This window comes from Coregonus lavaretus (assembly GCF_964263955.1).
Source record: "Coregonus lavaretus genome assembly, chromosome: 23".
Lineage (NCBI taxonomy): Eukaryota > Metazoa > Chordata > Actinopteri > Salmoniformes > Salmonidae > Coregonus > Coregonus lavaretus.
Genome location: NC_140010.1, coordinates 18,869,746 through 18,888,126, shown reverse-complemented (window position 1 = coordinate 18,888,126; position 18,381 = coordinate 18,869,746). Strand labels below are relative to the sequence as shown.

The 18,381-nt window shown below is 47.3% G+C and overlaps 1 protein-coding gene across 1 annotated transcript in view; it reads left to right on the top strand.

Annotated features, from left to right (window-relative positions):
* Positions 1-18,381, top strand: part of LOC311098987 (histone-lysine N-methyltransferase 2C-like) — a 120,458-nt gene that overhangs the window by 76,360 nt on the left and 25,717 nt on the right. Inside the window, exons 14-34 of the mRNA XM_084139566.1 lie at positions 948-1,082; positions 5,707-5,823; positions 6,295-6,399; positions 6,525-6,629; positions 7,064-7,245; positions 7,542-7,706; positions 9,182-9,288; positions 9,402-9,467; positions 10,015-10,227; positions 10,733-10,855; positions 11,285-11,428; positions 11,648-11,778; positions 14,354-14,567; positions 14,716-14,799; positions 15,075-15,122; positions 16,194-16,313; positions 16,448-16,480; positions 16,623-16,745; positions 16,990-17,140; positions 17,578-17,825; positions 17,961-18,034. Coding sequence (XP_083995692.1) covers positions 948-1,082; positions 5,707-5,823; positions 6,295-6,399; positions 6,525-6,629; positions 7,064-7,245; positions 7,542-7,706; positions 9,182-9,288; positions 9,402-9,467; positions 10,015-10,227; positions 10,733-10,855; positions 11,285-11,428; positions 11,648-11,778; positions 14,354-14,567; positions 14,716-14,799; positions 15,075-15,122; positions 16,194-16,313; positions 16,448-16,480; positions 16,623-16,745; positions 16,990-17,140; positions 17,578-17,825; positions 17,961-18,034 — 2,688 coding nt within the window. The remainder of the gene's footprint in view (positions 1-947; positions 1,083-5,706; positions 5,824-6,294; positions 6,400-6,524; positions 6,630-7,063; positions 7,246-7,541; positions 7,707-9,181; positions 9,289-9,401; positions 9,468-10,014; positions 10,228-10,732; positions 10,856-11,284; positions 11,429-11,647; positions 11,779-14,353; positions 14,568-14,715; positions 14,800-15,074; positions 15,123-16,193; positions 16,314-16,447; positions 16,481-16,622; positions 16,746-16,989; positions 17,141-17,577; positions 17,826-17,960; positions 18,035-18,381) is intronic.

Below are 18,381 nucleotides of genomic sequence, written 5' to 3'. Positions count from 1 at the left end.
TCACTTGTCATTCTCCTTAGAATACCTTTTATTAGGGTTTTCTTAAGCACATTCCACTTTCATCAAGCCACTAATCAGAGACACTGTATGCGGGTTGGGACAAATCCTATGTGTTTAGAACTGGGATATTAATCACACCCATGGCTATGATACATTATGGATGATTCTGAGACTGAGGAGAGTTAAGCCTTGAAACATTGTGTTTTTCTCTCCAGATGTATCCTATTGCTTAAATAAACGGTGGGTGTAGACTCAGACTAATTTGTTAGTTCAGGCCTGGAGGAGATCTAATGTGGAAATGTGAAAACAGTGCAATCTTGTGTACAGTTATATTTAGTGTCTTCAAGTGTAGTATGCTTCTATCTCGAAGAGGCATGCTCTGTCAGTCGTGCTGCCTGACATAACCAGGCGTTGTTTTGTCAAAAAGCCAGTGGTATGAGTGAGGCAGTGACACGCAGTTGCCATGGCGAGAGGATGCTGAGTTCTTGCTCCTCCTCCTGCTGCTGTTGCACTGTGCCGTTACCTTGGCGAATGCTGCTGTGCTGTGTGAACTCAAGGTTGCTGTGCCGACTAACACAATTCTGCTTCACCCATGCGAACACTGTCTGAATGTCTACCTCCAAACATGCCTCAACTCCTATGCATGAGAGATCTCTAGGATTGGCTTCAATATATAAAGTATCATGTGCATCATCATATCATGCTGGTTTTACACCCCGAATCAGAACAGCATCATTAACTCTGCTTGTACATGGGGTGTGTTGAATCTTCCAGCAAGCTTCTTCAGCCACTAGCCTTTTTTAAACTCACTGCATCTCTAACATCACTGTCTCTTATGTTTTCACCATCGCTGGCTTGGTTTTTATGTTGCTGCATTTTGTCGCCCTCCTTCCTTCCCTCTCCCACTCTCTCACCCACCCAACCCGACCCCCCTACCTTTACCTTAGGGCGCATGGCATGGGAGCCCACATAGCAGTGTGAGCTCTCCCTCCTGGTCCCCAGACCAGCCAGAGGGGTGGGACGTCCCAAAGACAAGGCAGCTCTCCTCCGGCTGCGGTAGCCCCGGATGGAGCATCCGAGTGGTAAATAACCATGGCTCTCTCGCTGGAGACCAGACCACCAGAATCACCACAGGGCCATGCCACGGCAGCCCCCTTTTTACCGCTTAGACTTTGTGAAGTGCACTGGCAGAGTGATGATTGATGTCACTGTGTTAATTATGAACTTTCATTATTAATCATCCATCATTCACCTATCAATGTGTCACCAGAGGAGAAGAGACTGGTGAATTCACAGTGAGAGGCTAATAGTGGAATGGTGGATGAGAACCTATAGTAGCCTAATACAACTCCCCCTTAATGGCAAAATACAGTGAGGGGAAAAAAGTATTTGATCCCCTGCTGATTTTGTACGTTTGCCCACTGACAAAGACATGATCAGTCTATAATTTTAATGGTAGGTTTATTTGAACAGTGAGAGACAGAATAACAAAAAAATCCAGAAAAAACCCATGTCAAAAATATTATAAATTGATTTGTATTTTAATGAGGGAAATAAGTATTTGACCCCTCTGCAAAACATGAATTAGTACTTGGTGGCAAAACCCCTGTTGGCAATCACAGAGGTCAGACGTTTCTTGTAGTTGGCCACAAGGTTTGCACACATCTCAGGAGGGATTTTGTCCCACTCCTCTTTGCAGATCTTCTCCAAGTCATTAAGGTTTCGAGGCTGACGTTTGGCAACTCGAACCTTCAGCTCCCTCCACATATTTTCTATGGGATTAAGGTCTGGAGACTGGCTAGGCCACTCCAGGACCTTAATGTGCTTCTTCTTGAGCCACTCCTTTGTTGCCTTGGCCGTGTGTTTTGGGTCATTGTCATGCTGGAATACCCATTCATGACCCATTTTCAATGCCCTGGCTGAGGGAAGGAGGTTCTCACCCAAGATTTGACAGTACATGGCCCCGTCCATCGTCCCTTTGATGCGGTGAAGTTGTCCTGTCCCCTTAGCAGAAAAACACCCCCAAAGCATTATGTTTCCACCTCCATGTTTGATGGTGGGGATGGTGTTCTTGGGGTCATAGGCAGCATTCCTCCTCCTCCAAACACGGCGAGTTGAGTTGATGCCAAAGAGCTCGATTTTGGTCTCATCTGACCACAACACTTTCACCCAGTTCTCCTCTGAATCATTCACATGTTCATTGGCAAACTTCAGACGGGCCTGTATATGTGCTTTCTTGAGCAGGGGGACCTTGCGGGCGCTGCCTGCAGGATTTCAGTCCTTCACAGCGTAGTGTGTCTTACCAATTGTTTTCATGGTGACTATGGTCCCAGCTGCCTTGAGATCATTGACAAGATCCTCCCGTGTAGTTCTGGGCTGCTTCCTCACCGTTCTCTTGATCATTGCAACTCCACGAGGTAAGATCTTGCATGGAGCCCCAGGCCGAGGGAGATTGACAGTTCGTTTGTGTTTCTTCCATTTGCGAATAATCACACCAATTGTCACCTTCTCACAAAGCTGCTTGGCGATCGTCTTGTAGCCCATTCCAGCCTTGTGTAGGTCTACAATCTTGTCCCTGACATCCTTGGAGAGCTCTTTGGTCTTGGCCATGGTGGAGCGTTTGGAATCTGATTGATTGATTGCTTCTGTGGACAGGTGTCTTTTAAACAGGTAACAAACTGAGATTAGGAGCACTCCCTTTAAGGGTGTGCTCCTAATCTCAGCTCGTTACCTGTATAAAAGACACCTGGGAGCCAGAAATCTTTCTGATTGAGAGGGGGTCAAAAACTTATTTCCCTCATTTAAAATGCAAATCAATTTATAACATTTTTGACATGCGTTTTTCTGGATTTTGTTGTTGTTATTCTGTCTCTCACTGTTCAAATACACCTACCATTAAAATTATAGACTGATCATTTCTTTGTCAGTGGGTAAACGTACAAAATCAGCAGGGGATCAAATACTTTTTTCCCTCACTGTACCAAACTTTTATCCGCCAGAGAGAATCCATTGCTAGGCTATGTACATGTAACATTAACCCAATGTACAGTGCTTTAACTTGGCCTACCTTTGCAGCCTAAGGCAGAAGGTTTAATCTGTGTTTGTTTGTCTGTTTTGTTTAATTGTTTTTGTTTTGAGTCATACTTTTGTGGGTGTGATTGGGAGGAGATGGGGATTTTATTAAGTGGGCTGTGTGGGCCTGCCCAAGTGGATACTGCAATCTGCACACGCTCTGGCTCTAAGTGAGGTGGTAATTGCTGGGTCTTAGCAGGGGTCCAGGGCAGGTTAAACGGCACCATACTGTGTGTCAATCAGGGTGTCAAACGGCTGGGGTGCTGGGAGGGACTGGTCTGGAGCTAAATGGGGGATTGGTGGAGAGATTTGGGTGGTGGGGGGAGATTCATGGAAAGTAGACCCCAGTTTGACAGTCGTGATTAGGCCCATCCAGCCGCCAGCACCGGAAATGTGTTGACAGCATAATGTAGCACAATTGGCCAGAATAACATTAGAGGCCCTCAGGTCAACAGCCTGGACAGAGAGCCTGGACACTTTTGTGTTAGAAAGGCTACCTCACAGAATGGTGCAGGAGAGATAGGCCTGAGAAAGTTCAAAACGTCAACAGGGCTTATTTGACGAAATGGGTTTTGTGTTGTCACCACTGGACAGCCTATGCTCTGAACAGTTGTAGAATGTAGAGTAGTCCTAGTTGAATACATTTTCATCTCTCTTGAATCAGAAATGACTGCTTTTCCTCCTGCATCAATTTATGGTTTGTAGCTTGAATGAAGGGCGATTCTAATAAACTCAGCAAAAAAAGAAACGTCCCTTTTTCAGGACCCTGTCTTTCAAAGATAATTCGTAAATATCCAAATAACTTTACAGATCTTCAGTGTAAAGGGTTTAAACACTGTTTCCCATGCTTGTTCAATGAACCATAAACAATTAATGAACGTGCACCTGTGGAACGGTCGTTAAGACACTAACAGCTTACAGACGGTAGGCAATTAAGGTCACAGTTATGAAAACTTAGGACACTAAAGAGGCCTTTCTACTGACTCTGAAAAACACCAAAAGAAAGATGCCCAGGGTCCCTGCTCATCTGCGTGAACTTGCCTTAGGCATGCTGCAAGGAGGCATGAGGACTGCAGATGTGGCCAGGGCAATAAATTGCAATGTCCGTACTGTGAGACGCCTCAGACAGCGCTACAGGGAGACAGGACGGACAGCTGATCGTCCTCGCAGTGGCAGACCACGTGTAACAACACCTGCACAGGATCGGTACATCTGAACATCACACCTGCGGGACAGGTACAGGATGGCAACAACAACTGCCAGAGTTACACCAGGAACTCACAATCCCTCCATCAGTGCTCAGACTGTCCGCAATAGGCTGAGAGAGGCTGGACTGAGGGCTTGTAGGCCTGTTGTAAGGCAGGTCCTCACCAGACATCACCGGCAACAACGTCGCCTATGGGCACAAACCCACCGTTGCTGGACCAGACAGGACTGGCAAAAAGTGCTCTTCACTGACGAGTCACGGTTTTGTCTCACTAGGGGTGATGGTCGGATTCGCGTTTATCGTCGAAGGAATGAGCGTTACACTGAGGCCTGTACTCTGGAGCGGGATCGATTTGGAGGTGGAGGGTCCGTCATGGTCTGGGGCGGTGTGTCACAGCATCATCGGACTGAGCTTATCATTGCAGGCAGTCTCAACGCTGTGCGTTACAGGGAGGACATCCTCCTCCCTCATGTGGTAGCCTTCCTGCAGGCTCATCCTGACATGACCCTCCAGCATGACAATGCCACCAGCCATACTGCTCGTTCTGTGCGTGATCTCCTGCAAGACAGGAATGTCAGTGTTCTGCCATGGCCAGCGAAGAGCCCGGATCTCAATCCCATTGAGCACGTTTGGGACCTGTTGGATCGGCGGGTGAGGGCTAGGGCCCTCCCCCCCCCCCCAGAAATGTCTGGGAACTTGCAGGTGCCTTGATGGAAGAGTGGGGTAACGTCTCACAGCAAGAACTGGCAAATATGGTGCAGTCCATGAGGAGGAGATGCACTGCAGTACGTAATGTAGCTGGTGGCCACACCAGATACTGACTGTTACTTTTGATTTTGACCCTCCCTTTGTTCAGGGACACATTATTCAATTTCTGTTAGTCACATGTCTGTGGAACTTGTTCAGTTTATGTCTCAGTTGTTGAATCTGGTTATGTTCATACAAATATTTACACATGTTAAGTTTGCTGAAAATAAACGCAGTTGACCGTGCGAGGACGGTTCTTTTTTTTGCTGAGTTTATTTCTTTAGGTTTGGACTTCTGCAATACAAACTATTTGGTATCTGTGCGTAGGCTTTGCTTGCACCAGCAACTTTCTACTACCCAACATCCAAGCAAACAACACTGGAGGGGAAATGTCATTACCTCTGTGGAAGTAGACCAAGCTGCTGTTCCTGTTTCTTATCTCACTAGATACCAGCAGCCCCACAGCTCCACAGTGGGCTGGAGGAGACGTCCCCTATGGCAGACTTTTTCATTAAGCTGACTTCATCGCTCAAGTCTACCAAGCGAGGACGCGTGTGTGTGTTTCTGTGTGAGACTGAGCGCGACTTGTGTGTGTTTCTCTTTGTGTGCTTTGTGTGTGTGTTTTCTCTGTGTGTGTGTTGAGAAGGAGTCCTGAGGTGTGTGTGTGTTTCTGTCTGCAGGGTCGAGGGTCAGGCTTCCCTGGGAGGAGGCGACCCAGAGGGGCAGGGCTGTCAGGCAGAGGTGGGCGGGGCCGAGCCAGGGGGAAGAACGGAGCCAGTCCCACTGTCAACCCTGGGGTAGGCTATGTCACCAACACCAACCAACCTGATCACTTTAGTTCACACTAATCCATTACAATGAACTGGTAGACAAACACTGTTTTAATGACCTCTTATCCATTAGCGTCCTAGGTGTGTATTGTAAGCAGACCTGATTATTTGCTGGCTGTAAAGACTGCAACATAAAAACACAGTCCTCCCAGTGGGCATGTTACTCAATAGCAAAGGGTATTGACACAGCATTAGTGTCAGAGCCAAATGCTAATCAATAGTTATATCTAGGCATTGACTTGTGATGCTGTCATCTTCACGTGCTGTGAGATAATCAAATGTTAGGACATGCCCTATAATTAAGCCCTATGGAAATGTAGGCTATACCCCTGTATTATTGGTAAGAAATCAGAGGATAATTTTTCTCATACAGGGACTCACAATCCTCCTCAATCCATACTGAGTGTGAATGTGTGCATCATACTTCATAACATACAGGTGACCTCCATGGAGTCACCATACCAGGTGAAGGAGGAAGAGGAGAATGCCATGCATAACACTGTGGTCATATTCTCCAGCAATGACAGTTTCACATTGAAACAGGTGGGCATGTGTATTCCTACACAATTTATACATTTATTCAATGATTCCCTCTTACCCTGGTACAGTGGAACTTTGAATCTCTAGTATGGTGTGTAAACTGTAAACTCCATTTGTTTCCCTCTCAGGACATGTGTGTAGTGTGTGGGAGTTTTGGGCTGGGTGCAGAGGGTCGTCTCCTGGCCTGTGCCCAGTGTGGGCAGTGCTACCACCCCTTCTGTGTTGGCATCAAGGTAAGGCCCCCATCCTTTACAGTGGCAGAGCCACTCTGAGGTCTTACTGAAGATTGGACTACATAAGAATAGGAAACATGGGAACCCCAGTTATGATTGGGCTTAGGGTTAATCGTCTACTGATTTCAAATCCTTTGAATTGTGTAGCCTAGATTTTAACCTGGATGTGACGGATTCAATGTGTGTGAGTGTCAACTGGATTAAACGGGCCAAGTTAACTCTGTAATCAGATGACGCTCGGCTCAAGTTGCTTTTATCCTTCTGTCTTAATGCTGCCAATTACTGCAAACAAAATTATTTAGTGTAGCTCAGCGGGACAGCTATATATCAATGTCCATTACTATAGGACTGTTTTACTGAGATAAGCACACGCAATTTGGACTTTTGCCAATATACTCACACAACACAACACTGATCCTGTCCTCTCATCCCAGATTACCAAGGTGGTGTTGAATAAAGGCTGGCGCTGTCTGGAGTGTACGGTGTGTGAGGCGTGCGGTCAGGCCACCGACCCGGGCCGTCTGCTGCTGTGTGACGACTGTGACATCAGCTACCACACCTACTGCCTGGACCCTCCGCTGCAGAACGTACCCAAGGACAGTTGGAAGTGCAAATGGTGGGTAGCTGACTGCTGCCTCATCTGTCCATCCCCTCAACCTCTTCCTATTATGATAACATGGCTGTGTCCCAAATGCACCCTATTCCCTATATAGTATAACATCAATATTTGTAGATGTAAGTAAAAAGTCAGTTATTTGCCAACTCCTCACACAAAACAACCTTTCCTTTTTCTCCATGAATGATCTAATTATTATTTCTCAATGCTCTGTACTTAGTGTACAACCACCTGAATGTACTACTCAGCTCTTCATTGACACCTGTCCTCACTCCCTCTCCTGTGCTCTCCTGCAGGTGTGTGTCCTGTACCCAGTGTGGTGCCACCTCGCCAGGCCGGAGGTGTGAGTGGCAGAATAATTACACCCAGTGCGCCCCCTGTGCCAGCCTGGCGACGTGCCCCTTCTGTCTCCAGGACTACAGCGAGGACGAGATTGTGGTGCAGTGCCGCCAATGCGACAGGTGGGCCCCTGCTCCTCCCCAACCAGTCAAATATCTTTATTATTATTATTATTATTATTTACATGTTACCAACCATTTCATGTGAAGTGCAGTCTGTCACATCAGAGACTCACAGGCTCTCTATGGTACCCTTAACCCCAACTCCCTTCTCCCCCTGTCCTTCTATCGTAACCCTAACCCCCCTTCTCCCCCTGTCCCGCTATCGTAACCCTAACCCCAACTCCCTTCTCCCCCTGTCCCTCTATCGTAACCCTAACCCCAACTCCCTTCTCCCCCTGTCCCTCTATCGTAACCCTAACCCCAACTCCCTTCTCCCCCTGTCCTTCTATCGTAACCCTAACCCCCCTTCTCCCCCTGTCCCGCTATCGTAACCCTAACCCCAACTCCCTTCTCCCCCTGTCCCTCTATCGTAACCCTAACCCCAACTCCCTTCTCCCCCTGTCCCTCTATCGTAACCCTAACCCCAACCCCCTTCTCCCCCTGTCCTTCTATCGTAACCCTAACCCCCCTTCTCCCCCTGTCCCGCTATCGTAACCCTAACCCCAACTCCCTTCTCCCCCTGTCCTTCTATCGTAACCCTAACCCCCCTTCTCCCCCTGTCCCGCTATCGTAACCCTAACCCCAACTCCCTTCTCCCCCTGTCCCTCTATCGTAACCCTAACCCCAACTCCCTTCTCCCCCTGTCCCGCTATCGTAACCCTAACCCCAACTCCCTTCTCCCCCTGTCCCTCTATCGTAACCCTAACCCCAACTCCCTTCTCCCCCTGTCCCACTATCGTAACCCTAACCCCAACTCCCTTCTCCCCCTGTCCCACTATCGTAACCCTAACCCCAACTCCCTTCTCCCCCTGTCCCGCTATCGTAACCCTAACCCCAACTCCCTTCTCCCCCTGTCCCTCTATCGTAACCCTAACCCCAACTCCCTTCTCCCCCTGTCCCGCTATCGTAACCCTAACCCCAACTCCCTTCTCCCCCTGTCCCTCTATCGTAACCCTAACCCCAACTCCCTTCTCCCCCTGTCCCGCTATCGTAACCCTAACCCCAACTCCCTTCTCCCCCTGTCCCGCTATCGTAACCCTAACCCCAACCCCCTTCTCCCCCTGTCCCTCTATCGTAACCCTAACCCCAACTCCCTTCTCCCCCTGTCCCTCTATCGTAACCCTAACCCCAACTCCCTTCTCCCCCTGTCCCTCTATCGTAACCCTAACCCCAACTCCCTTCTCCCCCTGTCCCTCTATCGTAACCCTAACCCCAACTCCCTTCTCCCCCTGTCCCTCTATCGTAACCCTAACCCCAACTCCCTTCTCCCCCTGTCCCTCTATCGTAACCCTAACCCCAACTCCCTTCTCCCCCTGTCCCTCTATCGTAACCCTAACCCCAACTCCATTCTCCCCCTGTCCCTCTATCGTAACCCTAACCCCAACTCCCTTCTCCCCCTGTCCCTCTATCGTAACCCTCTTCTTTCTCTACCATAGATGGATCCATGGTTCCTGCCAGGGTCTCCATTCAGAGGAGGATGTGGAGAAAGCAGCAGACAGCAGCTTTGACTGCACCATGTGCCGAGTCCACAAGACCTCCAAGGGTAAGGACTACTGCATACACTATAGCCTCTGAAACCTTGCTACTGTATCTGAGCCTCGCAGGCTGCAGCCAATTAATCATTGGCTTTTGTGTCCTCCTTTACTGCATCAACAGCACTAGTGTCCAAGGCCAGTGAGCCGGCAGTTATGACGCAGTTTGTCACAAAGGCTAAAGAAATGGGTAAGAAGAACATACGTCTGTCTGCCTTTTGTATTTTGAGATATTTCTTCTAGATATTGTCGATTGAGAGATATCTTCATCTCCGAGTGGCCTTTTAGCTCTTCAACTTAAAGGAAAACTCCACCCAAAAACTCCACCCAAAAACTTTGGTATTTGTTTCATTAGTCCATTGTTGACATAGTCCCAAAATGTTTTGCTTGTCAGCATTCAAGTTTTCAAGATATGCAACTTTCAAAATACAGAAATCATCCCCGTATGATGCAAACGCAGCATCATATGATGCACCATACTGGGATGATTTCTGTATTTTGAAAGTTGCATATCTTGAAAACTTTAATGCTGACAAGCAAAACATTTTGGGACTATGTCAACAATGGACTAATGAAACAAATACCAAAAGACAGCTTTTGGGTGGATTTGAACACCTAATTTCAATCAACTTGGACAATCCAGTACATTCACTCATTCCAGTTCATCTAGGGCCATCATACAGTACCATAACCTTGTGAGTTGTGTGTGTGTGTGCTTGTGTCTGTGTGTCTTTCAGACTTGGTGAGGACGTACACTCAGGACGGCGTGTGTCTGACGGAGTCGGGCCTGTGTCAGCTCCAGAGCCTGTCGGCCCCTGCGTCGCGGCGTAGGAAACCCAAGCCCAAGCTGAAGCTGAAGATCATCAACCAGAACAGTGTAGCAGTGCTGCAGGCCCCCCTGGACCTGCTGTCAGAACACTCCCGGGACGAGGACATGGAGGACCACAGAGGTGCCTGACTTTATAGATTTTTTTCACAATAGTTTAATGGATCTTACCCCCAGCTCAGTATACAGTAAAAAACTATAAATTAGGCACTTTTACAAAACATATGCAGTTTAGACATTGTCATAGATTGTCTTGAGAATGTAAACAGAGGTGCCTGACTTTAAATACAACAAGCTTGTCAGAAAACACTATGAACCAGTTTCCTGTACACAGATTAACACTAGTCCTGGACTAAGAAGCACCTTTCCTCTGAAACGGCAATAGTCTTTCACATTCTCAAATTCCTACGACTCTTGACAGCAGATGGATAGGTGGTGGGGTAGAGTTTGGGGTGAACTTAATTATGAGGTAAATTCCCTCATAATGGGATTGACCCTGGGTGCTGTAGCTTGGGGGCAGGGGGGTCTGTTGGTCCAGTCTGCAGACTGCTGGGTAGTGCCCCTTGGCTGTCTGCTCATCACCTCTCTCTCTCTCTCTCTCTCTCTCTCTCTCTCTCACTCACTCACAGAGACGGACCTCTCTCTGGACTGCGAGGGGAAGTCTGACTCGAGCCCGGAGCGAGAGCCAGCAGAAGACAAGTCCAAGGGGGCCGACGACAGCAAGAAGAGGAAGAGGAAGCCGTACCGGCCGGGTAGGGCACCTGATTGGAGGAGACAGCTCCTCTGGAGCGTGAAATGGTGCTGCACAGCCAGCCATGCTCAGGGATGACAAGACAAGGCCTTGGAAGCAAAGAAAGAAAGAGGGCTCATTCTAGGGATTATAAATTGTGATTTCTGTAGTCTAGATTAAAGATGTTTCCCTCTCTAGTGAAAAGCATTGAGACAAGCTTTATTGAAACACCAAGAAAAAGACCCACGTGTTCGTTGTACTCCCAACACCAAATTCCAAATTAAACAGATCAGTAGCATTCTAATGAAATAGAATTGTATGACAATTTGGATATTTTACTTGCTAGGAACCAGCAATCTAATTTCCCCCAATTTGTCTGTAAGCTTTCACTGGAACAGTTGAAGAGTTTTGAGTGATTGTATTGGTTCATTGTTGAATATCTCTTTCTCAGGCATCGGTGGCTTCATGGTGCGCCAGCGGAGCCGTCCAGGTCAGGGCCTAGGCAAGGGCCTGAGCCTAGGCAAGGCCAAACGATCCCTGAGCAGGAAGGATTCCTCCGGCTCTGTTTCTGAACCCCCCACAGGAAAGGAGGAGGGTCAGTTCTCACACAACTCATCTACCCAAGTCCAATGCATCTTCAATTGCTTTTGCCTGAATATCCTATTTCTACCTCTGTTGTACAAAGATATAAATTACTCGTTTTAATTGTTGGTGCTAGTGATTTTAGTTTTCTTGTAGAATACATAAACCTAATAAACAGATTCTGTATTTTTAAGGACAAGATTCTGAACCAAATGTTCTGCCCCTACTGCAGGCTGGGGAGAGGTGCTGCCTGACACCCCTTTGGATGAGACTCCCCCTGGGCTGGAGGTACCAGAGAAGATCAAGAAACGCTACAGGAAGAAGAAAACCAAGCTAGAGGAGGCCTTTCCCACCTACCTGCAGGTCAGTCCCACATCTATATTATGACTCTGACATTTGTCTCAGGGTTTATGTGATTTGGAAGATGTCTTGTTGTCGTTAGAACTGAGGGAATATGTGCAGCCATGATTTCCTGGCAAAATTGTAACGTTACAATCACGCAACACCACCATTTGGTAGGCACAGTGTTTGGACTAGAGGCTGTCTTGCTGCAAAAAACATATTTACATTTACATCATTTAGCAGACGCTCTTATCCAGAGCGACTTACAAATTGGTGCATTCAACTTATGATAGCCAGTGGGACAACCACTTTTTTTTTTATGGGGGGGAGGGGTAAGAATTATTACTTTATGCTATTCCAGGTATTCCTTAAAGAGGTAGGGTTTCAAGTGTCTCCGGAAGGTGGTCAGTGACTCCGCTGTCCTGGCGTCGTGGGGGAGCTTGTTCCACCATTGGGGTGCCAGAGCAGCAAATAGCTTTGACTGGGCTGAGCGGGAACTGTGCTTCCGTAGAGGTATGGGAGCTAGCAGGCCAGAGGTGGATGAACGTAGTGCCCTCGTTTGGGTGTAGGATCTGATCAGAGCCTGAAGGTAAGGAGGTGCCGTTCCCCTCACAGCTCCGTAGACAAGCACCATGGTCTTGTAGTAGATGCGAGCCTCAACTGGAAGCCAGTGGAGTGTGCGGAGGAGCGGGGTGACATGAGAGAACTTGGGAAGGTTGAACACCAGATGGGCTGCAGCGTTCTGGATAAGTTGTAGGGGTTTAATGGCACAGGCAGGGAGCCCAGCCAACAGTGAGTTGCAGTAATCCAGAAGGGAGATGACAAGTGCCTGGATTAGGACCTGTGCCGCTTCCTGTGTAAGGCAGGGTCGTACTCTGCGAATGTTGTAGAGCATGAACCTGCAGGATTGGGTCACTGCTTTGATGTTAGCGGAGAACGACAGGGTGTTGTCCAGGGTCACGCCAAGGTTCTTTGCACTCTGGGAGGAGGACACAATGGAGTTGTCAACCGTGATGGCGAGATCATGGAGCGGGCAGTCCTTCCCCGGGAGGAAGAGCAGCTCCGTCTTGCCGAGGTTCAGCTTGAGGTGGTGATCCAACATCCACAGTGATATGTCTGCCAGACATGCAGAGATGCGGTTCAGAAGAAGAAAATATATTGTGTGTCGTCTGCGTAGCAATGATAGGAGAGACCATGTGAGGATATGACGGAGCCAAGTGACTTGGTGTATAGAGAGAATAGGAGAGGGCCTAGAACTGAGCCCTGGGGGACACCAGTGGTGAGAGCACGTGGTGCGGAGACAGATTCTCGCCATGCCACCTGGTAGGAGCGACCTGTCAGGTAAGACGCAATCCAAGAGTGAGCAGCGCCGGAGATGCCCAACTCGGAGAGGAGGATCTGATGGTTCACAGTATCAAAGGCAGCGGATAGGTCTAGAGGATAAGAGCAGAGGAGAGAGAGTTAGCTTTAGCAGTGCGGAGAGCCTCCGTGACACAGAGAAGAGCAGTCTCAGTTTAATGACCAGTCTTGAAACCTGACTGGTTTGGATCAAGAAGGTCATTCTGAGAGAGATATCAGGAGAGTTGGCTAGAGACGGCACGCTCAAGAGTTTTGGAGAGAAAAGAAAGAAGGGATACTGGTCTGTAGTTGTTGACATCGGAGGGATCGAGTGTAGGTTTTTTGAGAAGGGGCCTGCCAATCTAAATGTCAACCACTTTCTGTGTTTACAAATTGAGGCAACCATTATACCGAACATCATGTTACATTTACATTTACATTCGGCTTAAGATAGCTAGGTGTGAGACAACATATCACAAATGTATCAAGTACATTTTCCCTGAAGTAATAATCAGCAAAGTCAGTGCTAGTAGGAAAGGTAAGTGCCATTTTTTTGGGAGTGGGGGTGGTTGGGGAGGGAAGGAGTTGGGGGCGCCACGAGTTCCTCTATCTCTCTCTCCCTCCCTCTATCTCTCTCTCCCTCCCTCTATCTCTCTCTCCCTCCCTCCCTCACTATTTATCTCTCTCTCCCTCCCTTTCTCTCTCGTCTCAAACCCTGAGCTCGATGTCACCTTGTGTTGGCCCGAAACAGATGAGGTGCATTAAGCCATGGGCATCTGTCACTGCTGGTCTGTGCTCCACAGCAGGAGGGCCAGGCCCAGAGACCAAGTAAAACCTAAAGGGTCCCGACACCCAACACAGAGGAGCACATTGGATTAATTATTGAAATGGTTAGCTAGGCTTTTAATGTCCCAGCACAGTGGTTCGGCTGCAACAGTCACGTGTCCATCCGCTGGAGAGATAAGACATTGCTGATGGGGAGATAGCGACGTGGATCCATCTACACTGGTAGAGAGCGAGAGAAAGAGTCCACTGACACTAGTCGTGGCAATAACAGCAAAAGTGTTTGCCTCAATGCGTCTCCTTGTTAACTCTGTTCTACATAGCATATAATTTTTAAAAAGATATAAAAACAGTGCCGTGAAGGGATGGATCATGTTTCTGTGACTCTTGATAAAAGGTGGGAGATAATAAAGATTGACAGTTATCCTGAAGTATGGTGGGTCTATGGAGAATTTACCCATGTTGTGTTGCCTAGGAGGCGTTCTTCGGTAAGGACCTGCTGGATAAGAGCAAGCAGAGCAGGCAGCAGGCGGTGGAGTCTGGCGTAATGGAGGAGGGCCAAGCAAGGGCCGGTGCCGGGCCCCAGAGGGACAGGAAGCACCCCACCACCAGCTTCCTGGACCCCTCCTCAGACCCCCTGCTCAGTGCAGCCTCGGCCACGTCCAGACCTGCCGGACCACCAGGACCCCGTATGTACTACACAGATACACATAGAGGCACAGACACTCACATACACACATGCTCACACACACACACACACACATGCTCGCACGCTCACACACCACACTCTTGTCCATTGATCCATGCTGTGGTTCCTGACTGTCTTCTCATCCACAGAGCCCTCTGAAGAACCTCTAGTGGATCTGTCTGAGGTTCTCAACACGGATTCAGACCTCCTGGGAATACAGACGGGTGACTCTGGTATGTCACTGATCTCTGAGGCTGTCCTAGTGGGAAGAGTTTACTGCCAGCCTGGGATGTCTTGCTGTCTGTCTTTTCAAAATGTCACATTTATTCAGTTTCATGTCACATACTTTTCATAATTATTTTGTACATCTTGAGTTTTGTTTGATCTTTATTTGACTTGTTTCAAGTGTGTTTTATGCATTTCTTTCCAGTTTGGTTTGCCTGCTCTGTCTCCACTATTCTGTTTTATTCACTCATTTTGTGTATTGATTTGGGTTCTGTTCCTGTAGGTCTTGATTTTTGCCATTTCCAGGTTGACACCTCACCACCTCCTTTTGGTAAGGGCTCCATAGTCTTAGTAGCAATAGTACATTCACATTCATTTACCGTGTGTGTGTGGCAAGCTTTTTATTTAGGTTGACTTCATCGCTCAAGTCAAGGAAGTGAGGATCTGTGTGTGAGTGTATGCGTCCGCACATTGGGGTGTGAGAGTGCTTCTTTGTGCTCATCTTTACATGCATGCTCTCATGTGGTCAATAATAGCCTCTCACATATGAAAGGTGTTCCCATCCTTTGTTTGGTTTTTGGTTCAGTTTGTGACATTCAAGGCAAACCGACCTTAGAAAACGTGAGTGATTCAGTTTCTCACTGAAACAATCGGTCAAACTCAGAAAATGTATGCACTCACTAACTGTAAGTCGCTCTGGATGAGAGCTTCTGCTAAAATGACTAAAAAAACTAACAAAACATTTTTTTTTTAGAGGCAAATGATTTAGAGAGAATGAGAGGCCTTGGTGAGTGGCCTTCAATATAGTGATGACAGCGAAGGTCAGTCTCTCTCGGCCCTGCTCTGTGATTGGTGAAGAATGGCTTAGCAGCTCCACTGAGGCCAATATGCTTCCTTGGTTAATTCTCAGTAAATACTACTTAATGTAACTTAAAATGCACTCAGTATTTATTTGATTAAAGAAAAAGTATCGGTAGCTCAGTTTGCAGCAGTCATCCTGACGTTGATAGATAGAAGGATGATTGTCATGTGTTTTGAGAGGATAGTAGAGATTGTGATGAGATTTAGAGATGAAACTCAAAGGATAGCCTTCATGAGTAATTCTGCTAAGCTTGCACCGTTGCTTATCATCTTTATTTAATTTCCACACAATGCAGATATTCCCCTTTTTATTTTATTCAAATGAGATTCAAAGCTTATTAGCTAGGTAAAGTTCTAATAAAAATTGCTGAAGGTTACATGTTTTAATCTATATTATATAGAGAATAAACACTATCACAGATTGATTGCATCAAGCTTTGAAGTCAGCGTACCATGCTTGGTTGTTGGTGTGTATCTTTGCTAACGTGTGTGTTTTTTTCAATGTGTGTCTGTGTGTGTACATCTGTGTGTGTTTCCTCAGCTGGTCTGGACATTGGGCCCCTGACAGACAGCTCCCCAGCACACCCCCAGTCTCATTCTGGTCGGAGGACAGATGAACATCTGGACGAGATCCTCAGCCCAGAGCTGGAGATGGCTGATGGTCAGTACGAGACCTGGTGGTCAACACACATCTGTTTTTCAGAACCTACATCGACACTTCACTTCTTGGTATAGCTCTGATTTACTGAGTATGCATTTACTGAGGTAAATAATATATTTCTCTTCTGGTTTTAGAATCGATTCTCAGCAAACTCTACAAAATACCAGGTTGGTTATTAGTAATTACACTTTTTGTAATCATGCTATCCGTTCCCCTCCTTCAGAGAACCAGGGTTATACATAACCGAACATTAGTATTATCTGTCTCTATCAGTTTTAACTGTGTTGTCTCTGTTGTTGCCCCCCATAGAGCTAGAGGGGAAGGACGTGGAGGACCTGTTCACTGCCGTCCTGAGCCCCAGCACCAGCCATCCACCACAGATGCCTCACCCCCACGGCCCACCTGGAGCCAGCCTGACACACCCTCACGCAGGTATGATACCTATGTTGATCCTGTAGTAGTTACTGGCAGTTGTTCGCTCTTCTCTGAATATTTTATCAGACCTATGTGACCAGCTGAGTCTTCAGTGTACCACAAGACAGCCCACTGAGATAAAGCCTAGGCATTAGCTCTGGGAGCCAATGCAAGTCTTCAGGTCTCAGGTGAGGTTGCTTGTCACGTGAGCATGGTTTGTCCAAAGTAATGCATTGATATAATCATGTGTTTTTCCATACAGGGAATGCCATGTTTCCACGGATGCCAATGATAAACGGGCTGATGGGACCTAACCAACGATTCCCTCTGAATCCGTCCCATCCCGGAGCAGAACCATGTATCCCAGACAACTTCTCCCCCCTCCACCGCATGCCTTTCACTGACAATCCAAGGTACTAACTGCAACTCTTACCTTGCTGTGGAAAGCACTCTCTCTATCCACATAATGATCTGACAAACTGTAATGAACGCTATGTCATACATGCCTGATAGTATTTGAATGTATCTGCATAACATTTACATTTTAATCATTTAGCAGACGCTCTTATCCAGAGCGACAAACAGTTAGTGCATTCATTTTAAGATAGCTAGGTGGGACAACCACATATCTCAGTCATAGTAAGTACATTTTTCCTCAATAAAGTAGCTATCAGTAAAGTCAGAGCTATTGGGGGGGAGTCAAGTGCGAGCATAACTACACGATTCAACCACATCAAATTGCAAACATTGCTAGTTACTGGAGGAAGCTTGTGGTCTACCAAACGATGATAATGATGACTACATGTTTTCGTATATTGCTCAAATCCGTGTTCTTTTGTCCTTCCTACAGGGACAGGAAGTTTAATCAGATGGCCAGAGAGGCAGTGGGTCCGTGGCAGGGGGGTCCTGGTCCTGTCCACAGTGGCCCAGGCCCCACCCCTCCTCCTGGGGCTGAGGGGGGCGAGGCGGAGGCCATGTCCAACGCCCAGAGGAGCACACTGAAGTGGGAGAAGGAGGAGACTCTGGGGGAGCTAGCCACTGTGGCCCCTGTCCTCTACACCAATGTCAACTTCCCCAGCCTCAAGGATGAGTTCCCAGGTGTGTCCCCCAGTCACACCTCTGTGCAGTCCAGCCATTACCATGACTTAATTTACAATTTAAGATTATATCAGATGTCCTTCTTGAGCTGCAGCATGTTGTTGGTCTAATATAAAATCAATCTTGTCACTTTAGACTGGTCTACAAGAGTCAAACAGATTGCAAAGCTGTGGAGGAAAGCAAGTTCGCAAGACAGGGCCCCATATGTGGTAAGATGCATTTCATTCTGCTTAGATTACATTGTCCCCAGTAGACATGCATTGGAAATGTGAGAATCCCAAATAATTTAGTTTGATCTTGTATTTTTTTTACGAGTCAGACTAAAAGTGTTAAATAATTTCCGTTGCCAGTGCTATTTCAAATCCAGCCATTCACAGATGAACCAATTAACAGAAGAACCACAGTTCTCAGTGTTAACCTCACACGGAACCTGTAATTACGTTCATGAGAAGTAATTTTATCTGGCAGAGGCCATGTTTTAAGGACCTGCACTTAATAAAACATCTACTGAAAGAAAACTTGTAATAGTCTCCAAAGGTTTCCATGGCACCAACTG